Here is a 12,788-nt window from a genome sequence, read left to right as displayed (position 1 = left end):
TCTCTCAAAAAAAAGGCACTTTGATTTGTGCCTGTGTTTATGTGGGAGACTCTCCATGGATTGAGCCATAAAGTCCCAGTTAAGGTAATTCTGTCTGGCAGCAGCACTAGATAGTTTGCAATGAACATTTACAAACTGTCCAAGGAATATGATTTCTTACACAAAAGATCCAGCTTTTTAAGGCTTTTACTCATGGAGCTGCTTCAAGCAGTCCTCATACCTCAGTCCTCCCTTGGACGGACTCTGAAGCCCTGGATCAGGCGGCTGATAATACAGAAATGCTCGAAATGCCTGGAAAGGACACAGTCATGTCAATTGTCTCCAATGAAGGTAGCAGTCACAAACGCATGGGTTTGCCAGAAGTCGCTGGCTGGTTCCAAGACGCTTGCGTTTGTTTGGATTGCTAATCTACCAGAGACTGAGACTGCTCATAGAGATACCAAGCCTTTTGTGAGCTTTTTTTCACCCTGCTTCTGTTGGGATCTGCCGGACAGCAGCCATCTGAGAAGGTTTTGGGAGACTGCATGGTTATCAGACTGAGACAGAAGGAAACAGTCTGAGCTGGAGGCAGGACAGCCTGTGCACGTATTCATTCTTCAAGTCCTTTTGCTTCTCTCATGTCTCGGCAACTTGTCTGGGCTGTCAAACTCAAGGTCTCGCTGCAGCAGGATCTGGATAGGCTGGAGTAATGCCCTCATGAGATGCATCCCCATAAAATTCAGCTAATGCTGTAACAGACAGAAGGCATTTGGCTCACAGGGATGGGATGATGGGATCCCCACTAGAAAAAATTTCTTTAAAACTTTCTGAAGCTCTCTTCTCATAGCAGAGTGCCATGCACTTTTGTGTATTTATGGAAAACGGAGCAGCATGAGAGTAGTATAGGCCATATACCCCTTTTCTGAGTAGGTGCAGCATTGATTCATGTCCCTTGTTGTCCAGAATGATTTCCCAAAAGAGGGCCTGGCTTTGGATCCGGGCAGCCTGGGTTGCCTGGGTGCAGGATCCCAAAATCTGTGTTTATCAAGCTAAGAAACCACATCATCTTTCCTTGCTTCTTACTAAGGTCTTTCCTTAATAAAACCTTTCTTTCCACCTCACTTTCTTCCATACAGCAGTGTGACTGACCAGCACCTCCCCTGCAGCTGATGGTGCAGCTGCTCTCACCTGGGCCCTGCAGCAAAAAGCCAGGTGAGAGGTAGAGAGCATGAATGCAGTTGTGCTGCCCTGGTTCTCCCAGGGCTGGAGCACACTGGGTGCTTGCACATCAGCTCAGCAAGTGGGAGTCACTGAAACTGACTCCTCTATCCCTCCCCTTAAAGTTTCCTTGGACAAGAGTGATATCCTACAATCCATGTCTGGAATTTTTATGCTGTTACTTATCACCCAGGGCTGCCCAGGGCAGTGTTCCTGCCACAGCAGGCTGGGTTTGCAGCACATCCTCAGCCAACAGGAGCTCTCCAGGGGTAGCCTGCAGCCTCCCTTTGGCTCTCACTCAGCTGTTTTGCCACCATTTCATTTGCAGTTATTCAAGACATATTTACCCAAATCATTCTTGCTACTGGCCAAAGCAAAATGTTACCTGTCTCAGCAAAGTGAGATTTCACCTATTTTTCCACAGACTTTCTTGACTGAAACCTTTAAGGGGTATCTGCAGGTGGCAGCCACATTTAGTAACTGAATTCCCTCCACATTTTCCCTAATTTGTAAAATTGCTACTAGTTGATTACAGAAGCACAATCTTGTTACTTCGTTGGCCTGTTTAATTTAGAAATGTAAATCTCATGGACTTCTGACAATTACTAACTTTCTCATTGGATTAAATTTTTAGACAGTTTTATTGATTCATTCTGCAGGGCTTTCCAAGGTTTTCTTTGGCTGGGTAAGTTTTTCTAAACTGCCACTTAGATTTGCTATGAAAATATATGCCTCTGCACCCAGTGCACTCCCTGCCAGATGGCACGGTGGAAGCCCTGAGCCCAGGCTGCCTATCAGCCCCCTGCCCAATGCTGCAGGGTGCTAACACCTCTATTGGGGCTGCTGGTACTGGGAAACCCCATGGAGAAGCTCTGTGCTTGAGCTCAGCTTCTCAGGACTTATACACGAGGTTGCAAAAAGATGTTTCACATCCCTAAAACTGCTTGTGGAGTTCAGTGTTTTGGCCAGCACTTTGTGAGGCCCCAGCATGACGGTTGTGTTTGGTCCTAGTTGTAATGGTTGTCCATGATACGGAATAGCTGTTTCAAGGTCACAAGGGTCCTTGCTCATGTTTGCTTTCTCTGATGGGGACTCTGAGTCTTGCAGTTTCTGAGGGTGCTGTGGGACACTTGAGCCTGCATTTCCCATCTCCCTGAGCAAGAATGTACATGGTAGAGTACAGAGTATTTTCCTCTTAAAGCTGAAATACATTTCAGCTGTTTTGGGATGGTGGGTATGGATGTGGCAGTCCTGCAGGAGAGACACACAATTCAAATGCAGTTCTAGCAAAAGTTGAAGTGGTTTCTATTACACATTCCTACAAAGTTCAGAACAGATTAAGTGGTAATTAGGTATCAGTAACTGCCAGTGGAACTAAAATCATAACATTGACCTCAGTAACTGTTGATGTAGAAATGTCCACAGTAGGGAGTACACAGCCATACTTGTAGAGCCCCAAGACTGGTGAAAAGAGCATGTCCACACCATGGAAGTGTCTTAAAGATATGCAAAAATCTGAAAAGCAACTTGAAGGGATTGGAAAGAATTCTGTTTTGCGTTGCTAGTTTTTTAATGCTGAGTTTGGAAATAATTAGGCCTCAGTTTCTTCAGACAAATCATTCCTCTTTGTTTTGTAGTGCTTTTTTTTAATGCCAAGTTTGGAAATAATTAAACCTCACTTTCTTCAGACAAATCACTCCTCTTTGTTTCGTACCTCTTCACACCACATCAGATCCAGCGCTTGGCAGTCACCTATATTCCTTAGTTGCTGTGCTGAAAAACATTCACCTAGTCATTACATTCTGGGAAGCATACCAAGGCTGGCCCACAGATGTCCGCTTTCCCAAGTATTTTTACTTTTACATGACACCCCACCACAGACAGTTGTGGAACGGGTTGGAAGGAGGCATCAATCTGACCATAACTTCTTTTTCTGAACATATTTTGCCCCTCATCTGCAAGTGCATATGGAATAGTTCTCTCCAAGAGTTGCTCCAGCTTCACTTTGAATATTTTCCTGCCTAACCTCATGCATGGGTAAGGACTAGGTAGTCTGCTTTCCAAATGGTGTAGTTAAAAAGAAGAGTCAGCCATAAATGAGTTCAATGAAGGCCTGCAGATCAAGACTGGCAGCCATGGGGACACAGATTTTCCCTATACTGGACAAAGAAAGCACAAAAAAAGGCAATCCTAGAGCCTCTGACTACTGCAACCATTGTGACTGAGCAGTTATCAAGGAGAGCACGACTTTGGTTATGAGAATGAAGCAATACTGATCTCTTCTCTCCGAACATTAGGAACTGTTTTTATTTTGGGCTGATCACCCCCTAGGAAAGCAGGCAGAGAAGACCCATGGTTTCATACATGATGTTGTCCTCCAGTGCGTCTCAGCTCGGCCCTAATCAACCCCAGTCCCATAACTAAGGTTTACATAACTGCTGACCATCTACCACCAGCCTCCTTCTCCTCTTTCTTTTTGACTTTTTGAGTGTCTGTTTGTCCCAATATGTGTTCCCCCACCCTTCCGTCACTGGAAGGTTTAATGCTGAGTGAAAAACCACGAACAGCCTTTGAATGTGTTCTGCCAAGTCTCTTTACAGTACAATACTGGCAGGAGTAAAACTCTGGAGCCAGGCAAATATGCAAGCTTCATCACATTAAAGGAAGCAGAGCTGTACGGTTATTGCATCATTCTATGGCTTCCCAGACGTTGTTGTTATGTTTTCATTAGAGCAACAGAACTGCACTTGGTGCTTTCTGCTGAGGAGCCAAGGAGGCCCCAAAAGGCTGTCAACTGGGGAAGAGAATGCGGCAACGGGAAAGATGAGTGGTTTACTGCACTAATTTTATAGTGCAGCCTTTACCAGTTAGTGGTAGAGGGAACCAGCAACATGATCTGTGTTCACTTTTTTTAAAAAAGACACACAGCCAAATACTTATAACTATTTGCTTGTTCAAGACAAGTTATTTGGAAGTTTAACTACTACTGAATCAACCAACATTTTTCAGCACTAAATCATTTCAACTCCATAACATGTGTTTTTAATTTTATCAGCATCTGTATTTTTTTAATTACCATTTTTATTAAAGCTTCTTTTTTTTTCCTTCAGAAACAGGACACAAATCCCTAGCTATTTAATCTGGATATTAGAAGGTACGGTTCAAGGCTCAGCCATTGAAGGAAAACTCTGCTGCCAGATGCACCCACTGGAGCACAGGTGCTCAGCTTTGCTTTCTTGCCTTCACCAAGCCCTTGCAGAAGTGGGGTGTGAAACAGCATGGCTGGACAAAAACTTAACCGTCATTACCAATTGCAAAGAACAATTTGGACCCCCAAAAGCTTCTTGGCCACTTCTCACCTACTGAAGGATGGAACAGCTTTAAAGGCATTCAGCATCCTGGTGCAATGGGGAGTTGACCAAAAACTGTTGTTTTATGACCTCTTGTTTCATGGTTCAGTATTAGTACAATGTCATTCTTATGCTCCTTTTCCAATACAGACTCAAAGTAACAACAAGCAAAGGTTTTGACTGGCCAGGTAGTATCTCGTCACCATGTCGGGATTCTCAAATGATGGAAGAAAATATTGCAAATTAGTGAAGATGTCTTTGTGTCATGGCAGGATTAGGCCACATCATACTGTATGGCAGCCAGAGTCAACTTCCTTACATGCATTGATGAGCCTTTCAGAAGGAAAACATTTGTGTTTAAAGTAGAATTGAGTGTGATTGTAAAAGATCAAGCAACTGAAGGGTCCTGTGCTCTATGTAGACCAGGATAAAAACACATAACTTGCCAATGACAACAACTGGAAAAGAGAAAGGAACTTGCCAACTGAAAGGTGTCTGGCAGATAACACAAAAAACAAGTCAAGAGGATAAACACAAGCCATGATGATGTCCATGGAAATACTTCCCAGAAAGTTGTATTACTGAACTGATAACTAGGCAAAGCACAAGTTACAATGAAAATTGCACTCAAGGAAAAGGTTCATGAAAATGGGTGACTTTTGGCTGCTTTCAATAGCCAAAGCAGCTAAGATATATAGCACTGAGGAACATCACTGTTAAAGCAAGGGTGAGAACGATAAGTGTCAAAATTAATCCCTTTAGAAATGGTGCAATGTAACTTGCCACTGCAATGGCTATGGCTGAAATATGCTGGTCCTGGCCTGTGCTAGATCACTGAACAGTCCACAATTAGGCTGTCTGAACTAAAGAGTGCCCAAGATGCAGCACAGCCTCCTTCTGTTGTTCTGGATCCTGAGCAGTGTGTGGAAAAGCTTAAGTGGCTAAAGAAGAGGCAAACCACAATTTACAGTTGGGGAGCAGTGAGCTTCTGACTCTGGAAATAAACACTGCAAACAGCCTGCATGGAAACTTGAATTCCACTGCCGAAGAAACACATTACATGTTTCCCTCACAGTCTTCCTGCTGTCACGTGTAAAACAAAGATTATTTTGGTGGAAATGTGCAAGGAACAACCATTTAATTTATTATGAGATGAAATTCTTAAACTAACATATTATCTAGTTCAGCCTCCTGGGATGATTCACATCTGACCCCCAGTGTCAGCAGCTCACTCAACTCATTTTAGGAGAAATGGAATGAAAGAGGTACCACACTTTCACACAAAGCGATCTGTTACCCTAGAGCAAATTATTGAGTCAAATCTTGAGACAGTCCTGTGAGTCTCAAGCTCATTTACTCTCCAAAGGAAAGTTTTGGTGATGGAGCAGAATAACAAAGCCTGTAATACATCACAGATTCCTTGCACCCAGGCCGTGAAGTTTATATTTCTCTTACAACTTGGAGACAATACCGTGTGTCAGAGCACATGCACTTGTCATTAGCATGAACACTAAAAGGAAATGAACATAAATCCCAGATTCAAATGTATAGTTTGAACATCCTGGGACAACTAAATTATTGATAATGGTTATCTGTCACCAAGCAATAAATCATAAAGTCATGGTGTGGTAGAAGAAAAGCTATCCTGCTGCTGACAGATGTGTAGACTGAAAGATGTGGTGGGCCTATAAGGTTCTAGAAATAATTGCATAAAGGTGAAAGATTTCTTTTGCTTTTTTCTCATCAACTCTAGTATTTCCATACTCAAAACAACACTTTCTTGTGACAACTTTTCTTACTTGGACTCTGTGTTTTCTGACATTTTAATGTAATTGAGGAACAAAGCTGACGATGAGCAGCCGGTGAAGAGCAGGCCTGGCGTTGCGGCTGCCAGTTGGAGCATGGTGCTCTGTGCAGAGCTGGGAGCTGGCTCCCGAAACTGTGACAAGCGATGGATACTCCCTGCTGATGGTAACATCAATGTAAATAAACTGGAAAAAAGGACATATTACAAGACAGTGAAACTACAGGAATCACATAGAGAAAATGAGAAGGAAGCAGACTGAGCAGATGTTAGTAAATGAACAGGACAAAGCCTGATTCCCCCTTCTAAATCACTACATTTTTGCAGCTAAGATAATTTGTACATCAAATTGCTCTGTGTTGAAGATAATACTGAGTCCCCTATATAGTACAACCATATTTCCTAAGAGGCTACAGGTTTACATGGACAAGTAGCAGGTGGTGGAAAGAGCAGAGTGAAGGCATTTCCCTTCCAAGCATGGGAGCCAGGGAGCAGGAGCCGGCTGGTGCCTGGTTATACCCGGTGGGAATGCTGGGCCTGGGCGGCGGCAGCGCCTTGGGTTGATGCCAGGGCTTGAATAGGCCGGCGGGCACTGCCAGGAGGGGTGGAGGGCTGTGTGAGCAGCATGGGGGACCCAGCTTTGTGAGGATCCCTTTTCAGAGGGCTGCAGCGCTGTGAAACTCAGTGCAGATCTGTGGACAATGTGGGAGCTTTTCAAATGTACACGCTCTACTGCACTGCTCAGAGGGGCCAGGGATCACATTAATTTATTCATTTTCCAGAAACTAAATCTCTTTATATTAATTACATGGCATCCACCAGTTTTGGCCAAAAAAGATGTATTTTTTAAATACTGGTTCTTTGCCTGTGTGGTGATCTGTATCTATTTCAACAGTTCTTCTCCTTGTAGAGAACTTAAAAACTGCAGGCATGGTAAAGGAAAAGAAAACAGCACAAGTAAATTATATTAAGTCTGGGATTAACTGTCTGAGGTCTTAAAATAAAGGTTTCAGATTAACTACTTGGAGGCGTAAGGGCTACCAGTGTGAGTGAGAATGGCAAACTGAGGCCATTTCATTGTCAGAAATGTGACATTTATTGCCCTGACACCTGTATCATAAAATTAAGCTTGCTTTAGAACTTACTCTATTTGAAATCCACGCTAAACAGTCAAGTGTTCCTTGAGAGGTCATGTTAAGGACAAGAGTTATTTTCGGGGAGTTTTTTTCCCCTCAACAGTTAGAAAAATAAGCTACCATTTTACATGTTATTCATAAGTGAGACTGTGATAAACTATTTGTATCCACAGCTTCTCTCACAGAAAAGACAAAAATAAAATCAAGCCTCTTCTCTTTCAAATGAATTTGGCAAATAGCATTTATTTTAGAAGTATTTTTGGGTATAACAATGAAGCATATGATACTACTACAGCTGTGACGTCAGTATAATAATATAGACACGTTTATTCAAAATAATATACCAGGCCTGTGAGGCAGAGCTGGAAAATACCTAAAATAGCATGGTGGTCACTGGATGCTGATGGAGCTTGTGATGGACCCCATGACTATGTTGGTGTTTGCACTGATCAAAAAATACTACTTGGATTGACATTTTTATTTCCACACTGCCAGCATCTGTCCATAGCTGGCTTCCTTTAAAATAGCCTCTATACCTTCCCTAAGGGGCCAATGCAATTCTCCTTTTTCAGAATTGCACGAGTCTTCCAAAATGAAATTTTAAATGAATCTTCATGTCTGCTTCAGAGAAAACGCAAATAAAAAGGTGGATTGGCATTATGTCTTCCTTAGAAAGTTCTGTCAGTAAGGAAATTAGTCTCCTTGAGAAGTCTTGCTAGTTGGAGGAAAATAATGAAGTTACAAAATGCTTCTAAACCAAGAAAATTGTTCATTATTAAGGGAAATAAAAAAATAATTCAGAAGCAAGTCTTTGACAAATGCAAGTCATTTAAACATTTGCTTTTTTTCATTTTTGTCAGCAGTCTGTGCTTGTAATTAAGGCATTACTGCTGTCAAAGAAATACCTCAGCATTATTTGTTTAGCATGGTATGTACAGTGGGTCTGCAATTTATAATACAATAATAATTTCTGTGGTTTTTTGAAAGCAACTGTAATTCCGAACATAATTTTATATAGAAAAAAAGTAACTACATCAATACAATGTTGTCTTGAAAAAATGAAAAAAAACCCGCAAAAAGATAATGTGCAAATCTAAATCTAATATTGGATTCTTTATTTAGAGCTGAGTTAAACGTGTTAATTAAAATACATTTCACCACTACTTATAAAATTAAGCACTATTTTGTTTGATGTTGGTAGAAATGGGAAATTTGGAGCGATGTCTATTGCTACAGCTGTTTGCAGTCTTAATATAACACCAGATGTGAGATTCATGTATCTGCATTTTCTGCTCTCCCGTGACTCACAAGTGATCAAACATGCAAAAGCATAATGAGAGGATGACTGGGCAAGTTTATAATGCAGGGAATTTTTCAAGACATTCATAAATTGCTGCATAATCATACACGCAGAGAAGGAAAATTTATTGTTATGTCACAGATAAGCAAAAATATTTATATCCACAATGAATTAAAATTAAAGCATATCAAAAGTAGAAAATGTTTTTGACATGTCTTAACTGATAGTCTTTTGATGGATTTAATGCTAAAAGACACAGAAAATTAGGTATAAGTATTTTATCAAACCTAGGGGTGACAAACCAGTAACTTAAAAACAAACCTAAGTTTCCACAGATTTGTTTTTATTAAATTATCCTCAGCTAGATGAGCTCTGCTATGAAATACAGATTCTAGAAGGAGTAATCATGTATTTAAATGTAGCTGAATTGCTAAACAAGTGTGTTGGTAAAAGCTGCTGAAGCATCAGCCATATTTTGCTTTTTCTGTTGCCAGAGCCAATCTGCGAATGTTTGCTATGCAACCAGCTGCTGCCTCCTGCAAAGTGTCATCTGTAGAGCCTACCATGGCCAGTAGGAGCTAGCAAAAACACAGAGCAGAAAAAAACAAATCAGTGTGCTTCTGTTTCAGTGATGTTCAAATCATATGTAGAACAATGCATGAATTTACCCACACTCCTGGTAAATAAAATACCAACAGTCATATTAACAACACTGCATTAGATATAGGCATGTATCTACTGCATGTATACTTTTGTAAACATATATGTATTAACATCCACATAAAAGTGCAATGCATTATATTTTATCATATTTGTCCAGTGAATTGATATTTTCATGTCTTATTTTTTGGTTATTGTAACATGTCTGTCTATTGGTTGTGACTTGGTTTTTTTTATTATAAGGAGAAATTGCACGTGTTTTATGTGAGTCACAATTCTCCCCCCAAGGTACACCAGTATAATTGTACATGCTCAAGATTTTTAATAAACAAAGCCATGATTTTTTTTTTTTTTTGGTCTTGATCATGAAACTGGTTTCATGATCCTTGTGTCCCATTGACTGCAGTAGGTTTCTTTATTGTCACAGAAAAACACTCATGTTAAACATCTTGAGGGATATAGATCTGGGCATATCAGTCTTAAACATTTGCATGTAGAAGTGAAAAACAAAAGCTCAAGCAAGAAAGGCACCAAACTTCTGGAGTTGCTTTAGCTTTTCAGTCATGTGTAGTAGACCCTTTACTCTGGAAATCATTCAAATTTTTCAGTGGAAAGTCCCTGGGAGTAAGGTACTGTTCAACATTAGTATGACAGAAGACAGGCCTTGGTGATAAAACATTTTTACATATCAGAAAACCATTAATAATGGGTTTGGCTCTCACTTCACTGTGTTGCAAGTCAGTGATGCAACTGCAAATGCAATAGAGCTGGAAAAGAAAAGACTCTTGCTTAGCTTAAATCAGCTCCACGCAACCCCCAGATTTCTGAAAATTTGCCAGGCTTAATGTGCGTTCAGGTATTTTGAAGCTCAGACAACTCTAATTAAAACCTGTATTTTCAGTCTGCAATACTTAGGAATATGTATTCACCCAAACAATGTTGAGTTAAACCACAGAGAAATCTGTTATCACTCAACTCTGGTGCATATTTTTCATACAGCTAAAATATTACACAAAATTATGAACTGCTAAATATAAAAGCATAAATTGAATGCAGACATCAAATTCATACGCTACCTTTTCCTAACCTTCCAGCAGTCGTGAGGCATGGGCCACAGCTGCACACATATGGCATTTACTTAGGGAGATCAAAGCATTTTGTACTTGAGGAAGTATTTGTGTTAGCCAAATGTACAAAACAAGCATCTTTCCAGTCACCTTTCACCCTTTGACCCCTCCATGCAACATGTAAGAGTGCCTGTGATAGACTTGAATTACATCAGAGAGAGTATTATGTCAATTAAGCATCAATGATAATTTTTTCTAGCAATCCTTCTTAAAATTTCCATTACTGTAATCAGATGTCTAGGTCCAAGTAGCTAGGTAGAATTCTTAAAATATGAACACTTCTGAAAGGATATGCCAGAGTTAAAATGACATGAGAAGAAATGATACGAGAAAGGTTTATGTTCCTATACTTTATTTTGTGTGCAAAACGTGGGCCAGGGTCAGCAACCAGAGAAGTCAGTGGACATAAGACCAAGGAGACCCCAGGTCTACCTGTAATGATAAAGCTGCTCTACAAAGCACAAAGACCAGAATGCAAGTCTTATCAAATGCCTAACTTGATTTTTTTCTTCAGAAATACTGCTGGATGAAGATCTTTCTTTTTTGCCATTTGCCATGAGCTGATTTCTCACCAGCTTAAATTACCAAGTGATTCCTTGGGTGCCTCACAACTTTCTTGTGCAATTTACAGAAGAAAACTGCTATAAATCCTTCATATCCCTGACTCAAACCCAAAAATATGTATGCACATGCTGTTCATATGGTGGTTTTGGTAAGGTTTTAAATTTGGGGGCAAGGAAACTATCTGCCTTATGCGATTATTCATTGCATCTTCACAGATCTAATGCAAGGCTTTTGCAGTGTAGTGAGTGTGGAACTCTAACATCCATAATAATTTCATATATGACTTGTATCCATGTGGAAGAGCAGATGTTCATCACAAAAATAATGTTTCGGAGATACATATCTAGTAGAAACATAGGAAAAAACAAAAATTGACCTTTGCCTTTATTATGACTACACATTAGGTAGGACTCAATTCAAGCTTAATTATCTCTTATTTTAGCCATCAGTTCTTCCTAGGCTCAAAAGACATAGGAGAATAGGTATTTTTCTGTCTCTTTCCACAGAGAATTCAATATTAAGCAATGACAATAGCTGTAGGGGAGGGTCCGTGCTCTTTGTTGCAGGTGCATTTTGGAAAATCAGGGTGAGGCATCAAAGAACAGAATCCTGCATGACACTGGTTCCAAGGACCCAAATAGATGCCTAAAGAATTAGTGCTAAAAATGCAATCAATGCAAACACCAATTTTTACAAAGGTATCAAATACTTGTTTTTTCCTTCTGTGTTCAGGGGATCAAGGATCAGTTTCTCTCTAATTTGCTGCTCTTCTAAATCACTTGCCAGTGGTAACTAACATCTGCAAGAACTGCCACGTCATACAAAATCCAGTACTACACTGTTTCTCAGGATTTGCACAGTGAGACTTCAAAGGACTACTCTTGGAAACACTGCCCAATACAGTAGCTGCCTCTAAGGACGGAGGATATACAGCAACATTTGTCAGTTAACCTATTCCTTTTGTACTAACAAAAAGACAGCTGAAGAGAAGATTATAAAAAATGCAAAATATTTCAATAGAAGTAGGTAATTCTGTATTTAGGAATCCAACTTGGAAGATTTTGATATAAATCCTACCTTAAATGAAATAAAAAATTATTATTTTTTTTAATAAACCGAGACATTTATAATTCTTTCACCTCCTGATTATCACTCCTTGACCCTTTCATGGGTTCAGTTCCATTTATTGGCCATTTGGGTCATCCAGTTCAGGTATGGAAATGTGTTCTTAGATAGTATATACAAACTACACCTATGTATTAAGTGTATTTGACAAGAAATCTTTTTCCTTTTTTTTTATTCCGAAGTATTAGTGCAATATGGCACATCATTTTTCTTGATATAACACCCTTGAACTTCATGTATCCCTTCCCTTTACTGTTCAGGTATTGTTTTCTGACACATGTAAATGTTAACAGATGTGAGAAGCAGTAAAAAAAGCATGTGGTATAAATGCTTCTTTCTGGCACACAAAAGGCACTTTCCATAGACAGAGAAAGCATTTGCAGCACCATGTAGCCTTCATTTTCTGTTGGCAGGTATCTCTATTCTAAGGCTAGAGTCCAATATTTTTGCACAGTTTGCACGTCACACCAGTAAATAAGCACAAATACAAGCTGTTTGGAGAACGTACAGGGCATATGTAGCATT

At 40.1% G+C, this 12,788-nt stretch overlaps 1 protein-coding gene across 3 annotated transcripts in view; it reads right to left on the bottom strand.

Moving 5' to 3' along the window:
- Positions 1 to 7,710: 7,710 nt before the first annotated feature.
- ODAD2 (outer dynein arm docking complex subunit 2) overlaps positions 7,711 to 12,788 on the bottom strand; it is a 74,999-nt gene continuing 69,921 nt past the window's right edge. For all 3 annotated transcript variants that reach the window (XM_039549936.1, XM_039549937.1, XM_039549938.1), the window contains one exon: positions 7,711 to 9,365. In XM_039549936.1, coding sequence (XP_039405870.1) covers positions 9,252 to 9,365 — 114 coding nt within the window. In that variant the 3' untranslated portion in view covers positions 7,711 to 9,251. The remainder of the gene's footprint in view (positions 9,366 to 12,788) is intronic.

This window comes from Corvus cornix, chromosome 2, assembly GCF_000738735.6.
Source record: "Corvus cornix cornix isolate S_Up_H32 chromosome 2, ASM73873v5, whole genome shotgun sequence".
NCBI classification, from domain to species: domain Eukaryota; kingdom Metazoa; phylum Chordata; class Aves; order Passeriformes; family Corvidae; genus Corvus; species Corvus cornix.
The sequence above is the reverse complement of the archived record's forward strand: the minus strand, read 5'-3'. Positions and strand labels throughout refer to the sequence as shown.